At 46.9% G+C, this 17,102-nt stretch overlaps 7 protein-coding genes across 7 annotated transcripts; 4 read left to right on the top strand and 3 right to left on the bottom strand.

Annotated features, from left to right (window-relative positions):
- Positions 1-271: 271 nt before the first annotated feature.
- Positions 272-1,814, bottom strand: AGABI2DRAFT_196037 (hypothetical protein). The gene is given in 4 exon segments (XM_006457158.1): positions 272-311; positions 331-694; positions 749-1,015; positions 1,068-1,814. 3 exon segments carry the CDS (start codon positions 1,803-1,805, stop codon positions 485-487), a joined length of 1,215 nt encoding a protein of 404 aa, XP_006457221.1. The 5' UTR covers positions 1,806-1,814; the 3' UTR covers positions 272-311; positions 331-484.
- A 2,600-nt stretch (positions 1,815-4,414) lies between these two features.
- AGABI2DRAFT_123088 (hypothetical protein) lies at positions 4,415-6,445 on the top strand (the record flags this gene model as incomplete). Its single annotated transcript, XM_006457157.1, has 2 exons — positions 4,415-5,381; positions 5,445-6,445. The coding sequence occupies 2 exons, from the start codon at positions 4,415-4,417 to the stop codon at positions 6,443-6,445; spliced, it is 1,968 nt and encodes a 655-aa protein (XP_006457220.1).
- Positions 6,446-8,123: 1,678 nt separating this feature from the next.
- AGABI2DRAFT_196036 (hypothetical protein) lies at positions 8,124-8,860 on the bottom strand. The gene is made up of 3 exons (XM_006457156.1): positions 8,826-8,860; positions 8,316-8,768; positions 8,124-8,259 (listed from the first exon to the last, which is right to left on the bottom strand). Exons 1-3 carry the CDS (start codon positions 8,829-8,831, stop codon positions 8,212-8,214), a joined length of 507 nt encoding a protein of 168 aa, XP_006457219.1. The 5' UTR covers positions 8,832-8,860; the 3' UTR covers positions 8,124-8,211.
- A 1,064-nt stretch (positions 8,861-9,924) lies between these two features.
- Positions 9,925-10,860, top strand: AGABI2DRAFT_123086 (hypothetical protein; the record flags this gene model as incomplete). Its single annotated transcript, XM_006457155.1, has 3 exons — positions 9,925-10,156; positions 10,219-10,558; positions 10,614-10,860. 3 exons carry the CDS (start codon positions 9,925-9,927, stop codon positions 10,858-10,860), a joined length of 819 nt encoding a protein of 272 aa, XP_006457218.1.
- Positions 10,861-12,924: 2,064 nt separating this feature from the next.
- AGABI2DRAFT_139685 (hypothetical protein) lies at positions 12,925-13,520 on the bottom strand. Its single transcript, XM_006457154.1, has 3 exons — positions 13,460-13,520; positions 13,374-13,394; positions 12,925-13,283 (listed from the first exon to the last, which is right to left on the bottom strand). The coding sequence occupies exons 2-3, from the start codon at positions 13,391-13,393 to the stop codon at positions 13,142-13,144; spliced, it is 162 nt and encodes a 53-aa protein (XP_006457217.1). The 5' UTR covers position 13,394; positions 13,460-13,520; the 3' UTR covers positions 12,925-13,141.
- A 701-nt stretch (positions 13,521-14,221) lies between these two features.
- On the top strand, positions 14,222-14,542 carry AGABI2DRAFT_196033 (hypothetical protein; the record flags this gene model as incomplete). Its single annotated transcript, XM_006457153.1, has 1 exon — positions 14,222-14,542. A coding segment is annotated over exon 1 (267 nt), but the record flags the coding sequence as incomplete, so codon positions are not given.
- Positions 14,543-16,012: 1,470 nt separating this feature from the next.
- On the top strand, positions 16,013-16,202 carry AGABI2DRAFT_196032 (hypothetical protein; the record flags this gene model as incomplete). Its single annotated transcript, XM_006457152.1, has 1 exon — positions 16,013-16,202. A coding segment is annotated over exon 1 (183 nt), but the record flags the coding sequence as incomplete, so codon positions are not given.
- Between the last annotated feature and the right edge of the window lie 900 nt (positions 16,203-17,102).

The raw sequence follows: 17,102 nt of genomic DNA, 5'->3' as shown, positions 1-17,102 counted from the left end.
AATTTCTCCGTATTTACCTTCTGCGGGACCCAAAAAATACGCCCACTGGCGGCGAATGTGGGATGACATGCCAATACATCGAGTATACATAATCCTACAAACTCTCTGGATACACGTACTGCTTTGAAAATGTCGGCAGTGGAGATTGCTTCGGCACATAACTTAGCAGGTATTAATGTAGCAGGGCGAGTATCCTTAGGTCAAAGATTACTAGTAGACGATCAGCTGGATGAACTCCGTACATCTTTCCCTTGTCGTCCCCCACCGACATCGCATAGAGCGGATTACCATCCCTTCGTATTATTCGTTTCCAACAGCCATTGGCAAGACAAGAAAAATCTCTACTATTTTATCAAGATTGTCGAAAACCAAGCAATTATCATAGTGAAAAGAGACATCAGATCTCAAGAATTAAAAGAAAGAACACACACACAAGAAAAACAAAACCAGAGAGGGAAAACGAAACAAGAAACAAAAGTTTCTTTCATCGCACAGCCAGATAAAGTCCCTCAACAGCCACATTCGCCTGCCAAACTCCCAACCGCCTCGCCGCTCTCAAAACCGCCGGCGCAGGTAAAATAAGTATGCAGAGCAGAGGCACAAAAATCCATAACGATAATAAAAGAAGGAAAGTGATAGCGGGTTTGATAACGAGGAAGTAGAATAAAGCTTGATATGATGTCGGATCGCTGAACTGAAGAAAAAGGGTTAATTTAAATGTGGACGACTTTGTCGAAATCAGGCGTACCATAGCGTAAGTATTTTTGTAGAATGATGTTTCCCTAACCAAGGTCCTAGGTCTCATCACTCCTTGTTCAATCTCGGCTGGAGTAGGCTCTCGTTCGCGATATCGTGTAAATATGGGTCGTGGGGGATAAGGCGGGGGATAAGAAATTGGTTTATGAAAGTAAAATTGAATGGCGAGTTCTCCACGAGAGAATGCTCTTGCTCCCAACAGATTGAAGAAGCAGAGGACAGCTCCGAGCGGGAGCGCCATAAGAAGTGTCGTTCCAGCCTGGAATGAAAGATAAACGAGATGGAGGGGATCCTGTTACCAAGTTACTTACCACAGTGAAGACGAAGAGGTACAGCCAAGCGAGAAGGGCATACGGGAAATTGATCACCATAAGGTGCAACAACGTTTTGTAATATACTTTCTTGGTTAATGGACGGAAATACCTCCTCCAGCTTGTCATCGAGAAAAACCCTCCTTTTGACGACGGTGATCGAGACTGTTGGGTGTCACCTCCGGGAACAACTTGACGTAAATCCGGTGTAACAAGGTACGATCGGTCTTCATATTCATCATCAGAGGCATAAGGATCCCGAGGAGAGTCTTCTTCGGTTTGGAATAATGAGATTACGGTTCTGGCTAAAGAGGGAGCGGCGGATTGCGTGCTCGTATGCGAATAAGACCTTCGCCGCGCTCCTCCGCTGACCGTACGCCTGGCTAGAGGCGGTCCCAAAAGTAACTGAGTATGTTCCGTCGGCTCGACGACGAAATCCTCATCGGAGTGAAGACCAGGTGATACCGGTGAATTTCTATCTTGTGAGTCATAAGAAGAGTGTTGTTGGTGGTAAACAAGGCGGGGTGAATGTTGGATGCGCCTGGTCGTGCTTATCGAAGAACGGGGCAAGGTACCGGCACGATGTGTTCGCTGATGGCGAGGAGAGGGATACGGTGGTGGGGGGTCATTGACAAGTGTGTCTGGAGTATTGCAGATGTCGTTGTCGTCGGCGCTGACGGCGGCGGCCAGCGCTGGTGGTCGTGGTTGTGGGGAGGGGTGTGGCTCGTGGGTGATCATGGGCGTAGATGGTCAATGTGTGTTTGGTCGTGTTTGGACCTGTCACTCCGTCCCATGTCCTGTCCCTGTCAGCTGCCACTGGCGACTTGGTCAAATCGCTCAAGGTCCCTGTCCAGATACTGTCCCAGACGCCGCGTTACTTCCCACCAGCTTCCCACACACATCGTTGGACCAGGTACTCAGTTAGTGCATCCGTGCTGCCCCATTTCATTGATGCTTTAGACCCCGGTCAAAGTATTCGAAGCTGGAGTCCAAGTATGCTTCTAACCTCCTTTATCATAAGATCATTGCATTTGTCCACAGCCTGCATTCTGATATTTAAATATTATCCTAGTGCAATTCTACAGACATCTTGTGAAACTGGCATTGCGATGAGACTAAATGCGTCACTATCTCCTCTTGTCGTTTCCTTTCCTGGATCCGACTAGACGACGAGACTTCGATTTTTTTGAAGACCTTGTGTCGGCTAATGGTGGGTGTCGTCGTCATAACGTAAGTGTTGGCGGTTTGATTAATCAATCTTTATTTCGGTTGGCCCTTAACTCAGCATAACAGGTTAAAATGCTCAAGCGTTCAATATTCAGTTTCAGCTTCGCGACCTAGACAGTAATGGGGTAGATTGAATTGAATATTGTAGGTGTTTCAGTCATTTGAAGGCTCGACTAGATGAACATACAGCGGATAATCGACAGATATCAAGTACCTGATCTATATATATAGTATAATTCCATGGCAATCGCTTCCGTTTGGTAACGGCAGGGGAAGTGGCCTTGCTAGCAATGTGAACCTGATCTTCATAGTATCCGCTCGACGCTTGTCGGAAGTTAGGTCTATCAAAAATATCAAAAGACTCAACAATCTCAGGAAAGTGTCGCTTAATACTAGCTCCCTAAATACTAAAACACTCGACACGAACTTCGATGGGTGAAAAGAAGTCACTTAGAAACAGAGACGCCTTGCTTTAATACGCATGTTTCAACTTCTCACGGGTATATCTGTGTTCAAAGCCATATAATTAACAGATTTATATTTAAAGTTGGTGATCGTGTACGGTACTCCGGGCTCAAATGTTAAATTGGAATTCGACGGTGCTCCAACTGCGAAGTCTTTCAAGTTTTGTAAGGTTCAGAAAGTCGGTATGAGAGCCTAATCATTTGTCTTGGTTCACAGTCTTAGATAAAAAGAATGTTACATACGGTCTAAGAGGGCCACCTCTATGTCACTCGCCAAGAGCGCCAAGTCGTCTGATAATCGGCAAACACAAGTCATTGAGATTGGATTATATATATGATTGTACATTATCAGTTTTGATCACGACCAGGTACAGTTTAAGTGTTATTTTTCATCATTAAACTGAGAATTTGGTGGCAGTAGCAACCCGGTCTGAGTATCCCTGCCCACATGTACAGGGTAACGAACGACTTATGATATATGATGTCTGATGTATGATATATGACTTGTGATCAAGTCAAGGTTATTATTAAGTCTGGATTGATCAGGACCTTATCTCTCGAGCTCCCACCATCTCCTATATCATTACACTCAGATCTGAATACGAGGCGGGTATGAAGGACATCGAGAATCTGACTATTCCGAAATCTACTGATTTTAACGTTCTGAATCCTTTAAATATACTGAGTTGTTCGATGTGGATTGATCAATATCTATCTTCCGGTCGCTATCAAAAAAGAGTGGATTAATTGGAAGAGTCTTTGCTGAGGCAGTAGCTTCGAATTTGGTGGCGGTTGTAGAGTGGTTTCTTACGATTATTCAATGACCGGAACTCGCGACGAACCGCCGTCGAGAATCTGTATATTTTGGAAAAACGGAATGATGTTTTGATCGGCTTTGAGAATACTGGATCAGTCTTGCGGACATTAGGTTTTGCGGGGCGCGGAACCCGTTGAGTGTATTGAAGAGAGTATATATAGCACCAACGAGCTAGAAGCTAGCAAGACGTCGTAAGGGTAGGAAAGAACGCACCTTCCCACAATGCTCCAACGAATTGTATAATATCTGGAAAAGAGTGAACGTTTATTTAGAGGTCTGCGAATGAATTCATCTGTCAAACTCGTTGTTCTGTAAACCAGCCTACTAATCGGATGTGCGGTCGCGTCCCCGCGTTATTGGCTTTTCCGGCCCAGGTTAAGACTTTATAAGTGTTAGAATCTGGCAGTGAGTCTAACCTTTTTTGTCTTGTTTACTCTCTCACGAAAGAATTCGCAGGGAAATTGTCTCTGTCAGTGATAACGCTAGTTCAATGTATTGGAGGATGTTAGGATCATTGCAAGCGTCTTGGTAGCCTGCTGCTAACTAACTAGTATATCTCGGGTCCATCCGATCTCCTTTAGACTGACAGTTAACAGAGATGTATACTCAAAATCTCCACCCGCTCACAGAGCCGAAAGAAACCTCAGTAGCAGTGGGTCATGCGTCAGTAGAGTCTATTCCTGAACTGTAAGTAGGAGCAAGGAAGCCGTCATGGGGTCAGATGTTCGAGCAAGTTCGTATTTCGCAGCGTCGAGCAGGGTGGGAGTGATCTGACTGATGAGATCGATCGTCTTCCCTTTTTAACATCGGCTTGCCTCCCACCCCCTCCTCCTCGCACCATGAGCTCGCCGTGTCTGCCCCAGGAGCTCGTCGACACCGTCATCGACCACCTCCACGCAGACCGCGCTGCCCTCGCCGCCTGCGCCCTCGTCTGCCAATCCTGGCTGCACACCTCTCGCCAACACCTCTTCGCCACCATCTCCCTTTCCACCCTCTCCCAATCCCGCATCCCCCCAAATATCTTGTGTGCAAGGCTCTATGGTATCCTCAAAGCCGATCCGGGCCTCATTAAGCACATCCGAAACCTCCAGATTCTCGACGGCGGTTCTTCTCGTTCCGGGCATTGGATCATCGAAGAAACCACTCTACCATCGCTGCTCAAGCTCCTCACCAACCTCAAGCAGCTCGAATTCGGAGCTACAGATACGACAAACACGCTTCAAATCAAATCACTTCCATTCCCTTGGCAAAACGCCCTATGCACCGTGCTCAAATTGCCAACTATGACGTATTTTCGAATACAGCACTCCATCTTTCCCAACCTAGCGCTGCTAGAATCCATCCTTTCGTCGTGTCATCACTTGAAAGCACTATCTCTGTGCTCAGTGACGGTTGACGAAGACCTTTCGAGGGGTCCCTCTATCAGCCTCCCCGTGTCATTGCTTATCAGCGATGATGGTACCCACAGACCAGAACTCATCTCAGAACATTCATTCTCCTTTGACGATGATTTATTATCGCCAGAAGAATTTCAAAGTGGCTCAACTTTTTCATCCCCAAACACGACGTACCCACGTGGCCTTACAACACCAACACCCTACCTCGAGGCACTCACCCTCGACCACATCAATTTCACATACCTCGGTTATTGGCTCTTTTCACCTTCTCAATCTCCTCCAATCAGTTTTCGCCATCTACGAGAGCTGCGAATATCTCATTCTGCTGATCCGCTGGTTGTGGAAAAGATCCTATCGTGCGCCGGGAGCTCGTTGGAGTATTTGCATTTGAAACCTGGTTTTTGGGATGGTGCGTTATTCTAATCCCGTTCTCTCCACGCTTTCGATTATTTATCTATATATACGATCCTAGTGTACACGTTTGATCTGCGGAAAAATGAGAATCTCAAATCGCTGAGGTTAACACTAGAAGAACCTTCGACTGCGCTCATGTGGTGCACCACGCTGTTGGCTTCACTTTTACCACTGGACGGGTCGGGCTCTATCGCACAGGAGTTGACGTATATCTCGCTCGAATTCTGGCCGAAACTCACATCTTCATCTTTCTCGGCATCTGCATCAACATCAACATCGACTTCATTTCATAATTCTCCGGACGGATCGCCTCATCATATATCTGTCTCGAGTTCACCTTCCTCATCGTTATCTGCATCATCTATAGCATCATCGTCATCATTATTGTCTTCGGCATCCTCTCCATTTCATGGTTCATCTTTAATATCGAGTTCGGCTTCTTCTGCGTCTTCTTCTTACACTTCTTCCTCGCCTTCTTCGTCACCGAATTCGACCTTCCCATCTACACCTTCGAGATCTCGTTCACCCTCTCCGCGATTGTCTTCAGCCAGTCCAACAACACCGTCGTCGTCGTCACTTTCATCTTATCAAAGGCGTCGCTTATCTCATTCTCAACCGACATGGTCGTACTTGTCATCGATCTTATCATCGATCCTCCTCCCCTCCGCAAATGACACCAGTAATCACCAGCAGTCGAGTAAGAAGAAGAAACAAGTTGATATCGGATTATTCGCTCCTTCTTCAAGTCCTGAATTCATCCGAGTGAAGGAATTGATGTTGAGCGGTATCGCTGTAGATTGTGGGTTAGTGGACGATAACAACAACAGCAGTGGTAGTGGTTTGCCAGGAAGTTTCCAAGGAAGCAAAGGTATCAAAGATTCTGTTGATAATCACGAGCATGTTACAGACGATTTGTTTTATGGGAAAGGTAAGGGGAAGGGGAAGGAGATTGGGGAATTTGGAGTTGTGAGGGTGTATCAGTTGGGATTGAAAAGTCAGAGATCGGTGGGGAGGATATGTGGACCGATGTTGAGGTCGTTTGAATCGGCGTGTCATTGATGTTGAAAGGAGGGGTTTTTTTTTTTTTTTTTTTTGGAAAATCAATTTTATGGTGTGTATTCTTGTACTTTACTTTTTTCGTTCTTTCTTTTTTCTCTTTCTTTTCCTCGAAGCACAGTTACACATACGCATATACACAACTCATGCATGTTTCTCAACCACTCATATCAATCACGTTTCAGTAAATGTATTATGCATATGCTTTTTTTTTTTAGCGTCATTATATTATCAAAACTCTTATGCCAATTTCGTTGTTTTGTATGTTGGAAGTCGTGAATAGACTTTATAAAAGTTGGTGGGTTAAACGGAAAGACGGTTGAGTGTGGAATGTGAAGGAAGAGTCGCCATTAAAACGTGATTACGGTGTAGGAGATTAATTGGGGATAAGGATTTTTCGTCATCGGCCCGGTGACGCTAAGGACAGAGCCTCTCCACGACGAGTTCTGAGATTTATGTAGTGGAGGAAGGAGGGATGTGTACAGTAACATAATTAGGGTAAACATGAGTGTGTTCATACCAACTCTTCCGGTTGTATGGCAAAGAGAAGTTGATCATACGACCACACTTGAGTTCCACCTCCACCCGCTTCGTGGTTGTATATGATGTTCATGGTTTCTAGGGTAAACTTGATAATAAAGCATAATAAGTCAGCTGGGATGGATTTGCGACAACAGAGACTCGGAGGCAACCCCCATTATGCCAGAGAACCGCGCCTGCTGCTGTCCATTTGGCTATCGAACACTTTGGACAATGATATATTCATATTACAAGGGGCTTAATAGAGACTGAGCGTCAACACCTACCTATTCCTGGATCAGTGAGCGAGCTGGGGAAAATGCTATTCCTTCAAGTTGCAAGCATCACTTTTTTTGAAGCTATCTCATCGGCCGTACTGATCCAACCAATCCTTACCTCGGGATCCTCCTTACGATACTCGATATTGTGCGCCTTTTGTGCCTAGCCTTTTATGAGGTACTGACTCTTGATCAATCTTCGGGTGAAGATTCCCCACTCGGAGATTGCCGGTGCGTCGTTCATTCGTCCGACTAGTCGGCGACTTCTTCATCTATCTGCTGCTCCCAGACATTATGTCTCCGCATAGGTGCTGGATAAAAAGTAAAACTGTTTGGGAAGGTTGGAAGTTTTTATATACGGTCAACTCCTCTTGATCAGGTTTATGCGCTAGCAACTCTGGATAGGCATTCCACGGGCCACAATCTTGATCATCATTACCATTGTTCTGCTCAACAGAGGTGGAGACGCGACTGATTTGTCAAGAGCGAGTACTAGTGAGTGACTAGGTGATTTGATGTTCAACGCTCAGCGTCGATGGGTCTAGACCTGGATAGAGAAAGGCGAATTGTTTAGAGCCCTGACGCTGTCATATCACGTATTCTGAATGATTATCAGTACGATGACTTCGTGAGATGGCCGTAGGATGGTCGTCTTTGGTTTGACCAGAAGCTTCGCAGGTATTCGAATGCTCTTCCAAACGATAGGGTCTTCTCTCACTAAGTACCTTTTCTTCGCGGCCAGTTCCTTTGAATCAGTCACAGCTGATTCTCGGGCGCAACCCCGACAATATCAGCGGTGATCTCATCCAAATTCTGCAACAGGTCGTTTGACGGCCAGCATTCTCAAGGTAGAAGCCCTTTGTTCCCACTTCACGCCCTCAGAATTCCTTTTCATGTCGAAAAATCTCATTCAAGTGGGGTAACACATAGCTGGTTTTATGAACGTCTCATGTAATACTACTGATAATGAAATCAACAACCGCAAGTGAAGTAAGTAATATCCCAGTGATTTCCCTCATCCTAAAAGAAGCAGCAAGTCAGATGTCTTTTACCGAGGAATTCGAGATTAAACGTACGCAATAGATATTACCACTTCCAGCTTCCCATTGAGGGAAGCCATCACCTCGGTTGGCGATCCTTGTAAATGTGCCTTTGATATAGTTGTCCAGCCCAGTCGAGTGCCTCACATCAACTTTAAAGCCATTGGCATGACTGAAAGTACCACTGGCATGTCCGACTTCCGTTCCTCCGGTGATAACAAGGGACGAAACCCCAGCAGCTTGCTTTAAGGTAATAACCCCAGCAACGGTAGTATCGAGGATACCGCTGTAAGAAGTACAAGTAGGGTTGCTTTGGGTTGTGCATCCACCCGAGGAGGAAGCTGTGATTCCATTGGGGATAAGCCTAGCCTCAGCTTGGGCCTGAGTCAGATGAACGGCAAGAGCAGCGCGTGCATCGAGAGAGTCTTCTGCGGACGGAATCACGCTGGCGAGGGCGGGAACGACGAGAGCGAGGGCGACTGAGAAGAACTAGGCGTAGAATATGTCAGAACACGAGCTTGATTCCATTGGCAAGGGGTTGCTAACCTTCATTTTAGACGTAAGAGCAAACTGATGAAGAGCCTTGAACGGGAGGGTGAAAGGGTTTTATACTCCAGCAATAGCTACAGGTTGAGAGGTGGGAACCGAATTACGTCCTTCTCTAGGTCATGCAATGAGAAATTCAACAGTTCATACCGGAGCATGATTTTCATCTCGGACTCTAGAAGATATCCGCCATAGTTGACAGATCAATGTTGTTAGGTATTGAAGGATTGAAGTACCATGGCTGACACAAAAATGTGGGTGATCTTCTCAAGCATGTGCATGCGACATCATGTGCCGAGGAAGGAAGTAAGTTGTATTCAACGAACGGGCGTCAACTTCCCAGGCGAAACTGTAGCATGGTAATTTCTATTAAGGATTAGATTGGAAGACTCCACACGTGAAGATCATATTGTTGACGGCCTGTCCGCTTTCTATACAGATCAAGGACAATGATGTAGGAGATGATGGTGGCTCGAGAGAATCAGTCCAAAAGTAGGCTTGATAGTAATCATAGGTCGCGACGAGCCCAGAGGCCCATGAAATGCTGATCGGTTCTGTGGCAGCGTCGACCCTCTGTTCCCTTTTTGGATTTATGGATTGTGGAACACCGCGCGAGGAACGAGCGCGGCGTGATTTCTCGGTCGTGCGTCCGTGTGTTCTGTGTCCCTACTCCTGCTTAGTAATATGAGCACTACAAATACGTCTAAACTAACTCTATACTACGACTATTCTCCCTTTCCTACGGTGTTTCATACATCGACTAGACTTCAATTTATTTCTTTTTCTACCACCCACCCGATCCCCACGTACAGAATAATCGACTTCTCTAAGACGAGGGTATTGGCAGAGGTGAACAGACAAGAGTCGTGCCCGGGGTGACCCGATCGCTCCCCTTGTTCTGATCTCACCGCCTGGGATCCCATTTCCCAATCTCTACTGCCTTACTCTCACTCGGAACAACACAACCCTATCTGCCCACAACTAGATATTTTATTTTACTTATTTTCCACTTGCCACCGAATGCCGAAAATTAGGTAATTTTGACTCGGGCAAACCGACGAATGTCTCGAGATGTCTCGTCAAGGTTTAAACGACTGTCATGGCTTTCAGCGATCTCTACCAAAGGATCTGGGTCGATCAGGAAAACCCCTTGGACGAGTATGAAGGAATCACGTATATCAAATCGTTCGAAGGGCTAGATGATGGTATAATGGTGCGGGACGAGTACCACTCAATTTGGGACTTCGTAAAGAGTGAATATCAAGTGCGAGCTTTGAGCGACGCGCTGATTGAGAGTGGGGGTTTAGTGGTAACTGGCCAACCAGGCATCGGTCAGTGTTTAGACATCAGATGAACTCACAGAACCATGCGTATACTGATTTCAATCTGTTAGGAAAGACTTTCTTCCTCGCATATGCCCTAGTTAAAGCCCTCCAGGAGCACATTCCCGTCGCATATTGCGAAGATGACTTGGAGATGGTCATCTTCTCTAAAGATGGCTGCGAGACTATTGTACCACCTGCAGCCAAAGCCTCCATTCCACTGCGTGCCCTGTGCTTAGTCGACTCTGGTGCTCAATTGACACAACCTCCGAGCATTCTCTCACGCAGAAATAATTTCATTGTGCAGGCTACTCTTCCGAAGCCGGATCGTTGGCGAAAATGGTCCGAGCAGCGATCAGCGTGGAAGTGGGTCATGGATTTATGGACGAAAGATGAAATGAAATGTTTGGTGTAAGTTCTGAAATCAACGCATCATTTTGGCGATAACGAATATATTTTGTACTAGCCGTCTATATACTAACCTTGGGTTATTACCTCCTCCAGACCCTCACCGCTACTCGCCGCTGGAGCTATACGATATCGTTGGCCCATCACCTCGCGACTGTATGTCCATCATCACAAGGGAAATATTCGTCAAAACACCGGAAGGTCCTGAAACAACTCATGTGTATGGTAGAACGGCCACCCTTCTTTCTGATACAAGCGCCCTCGAGCATGTTATCAAGACAGGAGATTGCCCCTCCGCAGAATAGGAAGACTTTCACACCTTTTTCTTTGGAAAATCTGACGGCCCAAACCCCCACGGTCTTAGCCCACAATTTCGTTACGTCGTTCCGACGCGCTATCTTGAAGATTGCCTCTCTGACTATATCATCAAGAAGAAGATAAAAGAACGATACCGTCTTCTCTGTGCCTTTGCTCCACTCCCGCAAGCTTTCGCTCTAGTACGTGAGTCATATATCGTGTCCCATATGCACAATCGCAGAGACTCTTTGCCATGCTATCTGCTGAGCAATCCAAACTCTCCGAGCTTTCAACTCCCTGCCGGTCTATCCCTTGGCAAGTTACCTGTAGAACCCGGTCTAGGTATGATTGAATATCGCGATAACACCATTTACGTGACCCGATCTGGTTTTCCTTCGCTCGATGCATTTATCATCAGCGACAATATGGCTCGGGTTACCATGGTTCAAATCACCATATCGGACCGACACACATTCAACACGTTAGGTGTCTACCGGGTTATCGATCGCCTCAAAGAGGAGCTCCCTGGTATCGACTCTGTGCAGTGGAGTTATCTGTTTGTTGCCCCAGGCGAGAACGGGAAGAAGGCGACCGAGGCACAAAAGGCGCACAATATCGAGTATCGTAAGGAGGATCCCGAGGTAAGGATTGGTTGGATCACCACGGCAGATGAGATGGCTTTGAACAAGTGATGCTTTCTCCGTGGTAAGTTTCAAACGTTCATGGAAACAGCCTTTTCCTCAGTTGGCCCAATGTTCACGTTCAGCCTCTATCTATATGGATGTATCATTGGCCATAGCATCGTAATACTTGTGTACAAATGTAGTAACTATTCTCATTAAAATGTTGTATCTAGTCACGTTGTATCTTCCGAGTCAGTTGCAGTTTGGGTAACTCCTTCATTCTTTTGTTTTCTCGGCTTCTCCCAATGCACGCAGAGTACCTAGTTTATACCACGGTTCTAGATCCTTGAGTGGGTCAGCTGAGTCAGACGATTACCGGGAGTCAGTAGTGAAGAGGTGACAATCCCACGCACTCAAAACACCAGGACATGTAAAAGAACTGAGAAGTCTTTGAAGTAGAAGGGTCGGCAACCGGTAAGAATATTGAAAAAAAAGGGCTTACATAGTACCTTCAGATAATCCAGCTCTATAGCAGAACGGAGTGCTTTAGTATTTAACATTGCAACAGGAACCAATGATAACATGAACATGTATGTTGTCATCGAAGCTAGTTTCCAAGTTTGTGGCGGGCCGTAGAAGGAGAAAACTTCCCTTTTTCCATATTATCACCAGTTCGGTGATAGAAGTTGGAATCAATCAAGTATTAGGTGAATTATCTGTTTCTACAGATGCGACCGCGATTTTGGTGGTGCAAATGGTTCACAGGTTTAGGATCGAGATCTTGCCTTACAAAGTCCATTATTGTGGTTGGTTCCTACTCATAAGTATGTGAACCCGCTTGAGGTTTGGTTATTTTTGACTTGATATTTTACTATATCAAGCATTCCAAGTCGTCCTCGTGCTCAGGTATAATTAGACGGAAGTACATTGGTGCGAGGTGTGTTAATTTCAGCGCAAAGCACCCGTTCAGCCAATGGCTTTTGTTTTTCAGACGTTTTGGTTGTGCTTCGAGTTCATCCGTTTGCATCTACTATACTGCCACGATAAATTGAGTGGTTTCCCCTATCAATCTCGGGTACTAATCTTACCGGGTACAATTCGTGATCATTGACGAAGAAGCCGACCGGCCAATGACATGATGACATGTTACGTTATCTTGGAATCACTCTCAGGAGGTGGGGCTATGTCGCTGTTTATATGGTTTTTGTTTATATCCGCCCAGGACCCGCGACGCCAATGACACGGATCTGGCAAGGGTTATGCTGGGTTATGCATTATGCCTCACCCTAGCGAGCAGGAGACTTTTGTGTCTGCGCTGCCGTAGATTACCGAATTTTTCTCACAGAGCGCGGACAGCGCGAAGATGTTCCCTCTCTGGCACTTTCGATGACTTCTTAACTTCCTGGGCGTTGTGATCGGATATTTTTAGCGTGATGAAAATGAAGCTGCAGTGCGGGCGATTCGGTTGACATTCGGTAAGACGAGTCAGGTTCATAGGCACGACAGTGGACGTGTGAATGGGCGGTGACAGAGCGTCTGTGGCTCTGCAAGTTGTCTGCAGGGCCTTTCTATACGATTTGGTCGCTTATCACTTCGGCCCTATTCAAGTTGTCGCTACGATTCGTGGGCGCATTTTCCGTCATCCTTGCATCTTATCCATTTTCTTCTACCATGCGATGAAATCATCATCGCAAACAAGGAACACTCCCAGTTTCGCCACTCTTTTCTTTGTACTTTTATTCTCCTTGCTCGCATCACCGACGAATGTCCACGCAACACATACGCCGGTTTTCGATCTGAAGTTGTCGGTGAGCTGAGCGCTCTGACCAATCTCAACGCTGTGACTGACGATATAACTCCTTTATGACGCTCCTTGAATCCGATACCATGATTTGTAGCCTGGAGATTGGAAGAGCATTGTGAGTGTCGGTTGACATAGCCTATAAGCGTGGAGCATGCCGTTGCTAACACAACAGGATTTTAGTTGAAGAATGACCAAGGTCGTGATGCTTGTTCGCTGGAGGGATGGTTAGCGAGTCCTGAATGTAAAAAAGACGCAGATGGCGAGGATGAGAGTGCTGACGAGAGTACCAGGCGCGGTGAGTCGATCATCCAGTCAGCCTTGCTTGGTCACCGAATTGATTGTTTTTGGGCCTACCGATTGTAGCGCTGGGCGACCTTACACCCTCCCCATGCAAATGGTAAGAGCTTCATTCATTTTGGTGCTTCAAAATTTTCATGTGTTACAGTACGATACCTTATTTCAACATACTGTGCGGATGCCTGTTGTCAAATGGGAGCTCGAGTGCGATTCCCAACCTTAATTATACTCGATGGATAGAGGATTGCGAAGGAAGCGGCTTTCCTGTCAGCCAAAGTACGTCGTGGGTTGACGATCAAGATCAAGATATACCCGACTGGGCTTTCGTTACGCCTAATGGTTTGACGTTCGATAGTGCAAGGGTCCTAAGAGGTGCGGGAAAGTCGTCTTCTTGTCTCTATCTTATCTCATAGCGTCAAACAAGTCGCCGACCGCCTGCAACGGTGGTCGACTATCCAAATCATCACCCCTATTATAGCAGTCATCTCCACTCTCGCCCTTCTCGGTCTTATGTATCTTTTCTGGTACCGCCGTCAACGCGGGAAGGCCAAATCTCGACATGACCACTCTTTCTTTGCTTATATTCGGAAATTACTCATACCTCGCTCGCGGAGTGTCAAACACCCAGGACGCAACGACACGTTTCTCATTGACGGCCATGGACGCGAACGATCTACCAGCGACAGTGGATCCTTCAACATGGTACCTAACCGCCGTCACCTTGTCGATTCTCCCATCGAAGCAACTTCATATTGGTCTCCGGACACCGACATTCGCCAGGCATCACATCTCAATCAGGGTGTCGAGCACCGGGTTCCTTTTACCTCTACCATGAAGAACGTCCGAAATCGCGTGAGGGAACTGATGCCATGGGGCATTCATCCGCACCCTGTAATTAATGTTCGTCGTGGAAGTCGATACCGGATCGATGGAGATCAGACGAGGAGCAATACTCTCAGTAGCATCACAACATCGAGGAGACATGGTGGTGGTGGCACCTACCGGACGATCAAGGAAGAAGATGAAGAGCCCGAGCAAATGATGGGTCATGCTGGAGATACAAGCACTGCTGGGCATGGCCATAGGGTCAGGGCTGCAATTACAGCGATGGATAGGGAGGCTGTTGAGGGAAGTGTTATTCTCATAGGCGACCGGGACTTTACTCTGGAGTCTGGTAGTACGGGACAACATAGCTCACATCCGAGGCCGAACGCGAAGAACTCCTTTTCCGAAGCCTATGCGAGGGGTCATGGAATAGAGGGTATTCTGACGACCCCTGAATCTGCCCATCCAAACGTCCAGGTCGAGCCCCCTTCTCCAACGTTGAATCTCCATTCACCAAGAGCCATTCCTATTGTACGTGCGGTTCACGCCATCCTCGCTTGGTCCTTTTTTGAGTTTTGAGTAATTGCTTGTCTTTTCTAGTCCCCGGGAGCGCCACCTCTCCTTCCCCCACATCCTCAAGAAAGGCCTCCGTTACCCCCAACCATGGAGAGATATACACCACGAGGATCCCCATCCCCTCATCTCCGGATCTCAACCGAATTCGTTGGTCGAAATGTGTCCAAAAGTAATCTCAATGGCGAAGGTAACGCTGGCATCAGAGCTGATACAGAAGATAAAAACTCAAATTTCCTTTTCCCATCTGCAGGTACTGCTCAATATCAACGGGATCCGTCAGTTTCATCCGGAACAAACGCACTATCGTATGCTACTGCGAGCCTTGAGTCCCATTCACATCCCAAGCCATCCTTCGACAATGGTCATAACGCAGGGGCTTATCTGACTATGATACTTAATCAGAGTCGGGACACTACGGTCAACCCTAGTCGTTCAGGATCTGGTTCTCGCCCCCATCCACAGTCTCAACCTGAACTTCTTGCATCGCATTCTGCACTGTCTCGCCCGCCCTCCAATGTGTCTCATCATCATGGTCAAGCTTCTATCTCCCGGGCTGCAAACATAGTTGAAAGAAGCGTAACTCCAAGTGCATACCTTCCTCAGCCCCAAGACGAGTTTAATCCTTATGAAGGAATTCCGCATTCCCAAACCCCTCGACCCAATCGTCCTGCTGGGGTGGATGTGGTTAATGTACCCCAACGGCATGCTCAGACTTCAAGCGTATCACTCCCTCGTTTGCCCGGTGAACCGGAAGGTCAACCGCAACGAGGTTGGTCGGCTGATGATGAAATGGATCGAACATCCTTGTTGATCGACCAACCACCTATGCAGATAGACAGTGGGATGAGCGGGGTATACATTGCCACTCCTCAGGACGTGAGAACAATAGGAAGACCAGGTGCGGGGCCCCGACATTGGACAAATCCCTCAACGGAAAGCTTCGCTACTGTTATCAGTAGTGTTGAAGGTCTAGGTGGTAGTGGTGAGAGTCATAGACCGGGGAATGATCTCGGGTTTCAACCGGAGTCCCCCACATTAAGTATGCTGGAGAAAGACTTCAAAAGGCGTTCGGGCTTCGCTATTTACGCTGGACGCGGGAGTCTCAGTGGTAGTTCCGGATGGGATGCTAGCACTCAAGGCCATGGAGGGGCCAGCAACATATCACCTATCAGTCATCCTCCACTACCAACTTCCAGTAATCGACAACCTTTTTCGTCCACCACCTACGTTAACTCAGTCGGACTTGAAGCCTCGGGCAACAGTCACCACGGCTTCGGCAATCACAACTTCTCATCTGCCAGCTCAGCAAGTCGCTCCACTTCTCCTGGTCTCGGCCACGTCCGACTCGGGAGTGATATGAGCATCAATCCGCAAAACAGGTCCAGAGAGGATATTTTAAGTCCACCAAGGAACGATCCACTTCGATTGTTCCCTGATAGTGTCCGCGCTGCGGGATATACAATTGGACTTCGTTCTGGCGCCTTACCTCTTACTCCACGATCGTCGGGACTAGTTGAGTTTGGGAATGTGAACGGCAATTCCTCCGCTAACAGTAATGGGGGAGGTGAAGCTCGCGATGACGACGTCGATGATCAGCACCGTGATAGAGCCAACTCCCGCGGAGTAACCGGAAGTGGATCATTGGCCGGGTATGTTGAAAGAGACAGGACACAATTGAGCAACGGTGGAACGTGGGAGACAGATAGTTCAGGAGTACAAACGATCTTGGAAGCTGTACAACAACTTCCGGAACCTCTTAATTCTCATCGTGAAAGGACAGCATCATCTTTAGGAACAGATTTACGGACGCGGCCTGGACAATCTAAGTAGTTGTGATTATTTTTGTAATGTTTTTATATGTGCCAGTAAGTAGTATAAAGTCGATTTGTCCACTTTTGTTTTACAGGTTTATGTATTTTTCTGTTTGCTTCTTTTATTTTGTATTTCCCAGCTATCTGCTTTTGACAGGCCTTTGGTCTTCTTTCAATGGATGTTCCGCCAGGTAAATGTAAAATATTATTGCATTGGTGGACTGGTCATCTAAGCGAGAGATGTCTACGGTCCTTGCGGCAATCTGCGGCAAATCATATACGTCACTCTGAAGTGGTTCGACATAGCATGTCAG

This window comes from Agaricus bisporus, assembly GCF_000300575.1.
Source record: "Agaricus bisporus var. bisporus H97 unplaced genomic scaffold AGABI2scaffold_16, whole genome shotgun sequence".
In the NCBI taxonomy this organism is placed as follows: Eukaryota; Fungi; Basidiomycota; class Agaricomycetes; order Agaricales; family Agaricaceae; genus Agaricus; species Agaricus bisporus.
This window is presented reverse-complemented; position numbering and strand designations above follow the sequence as displayed.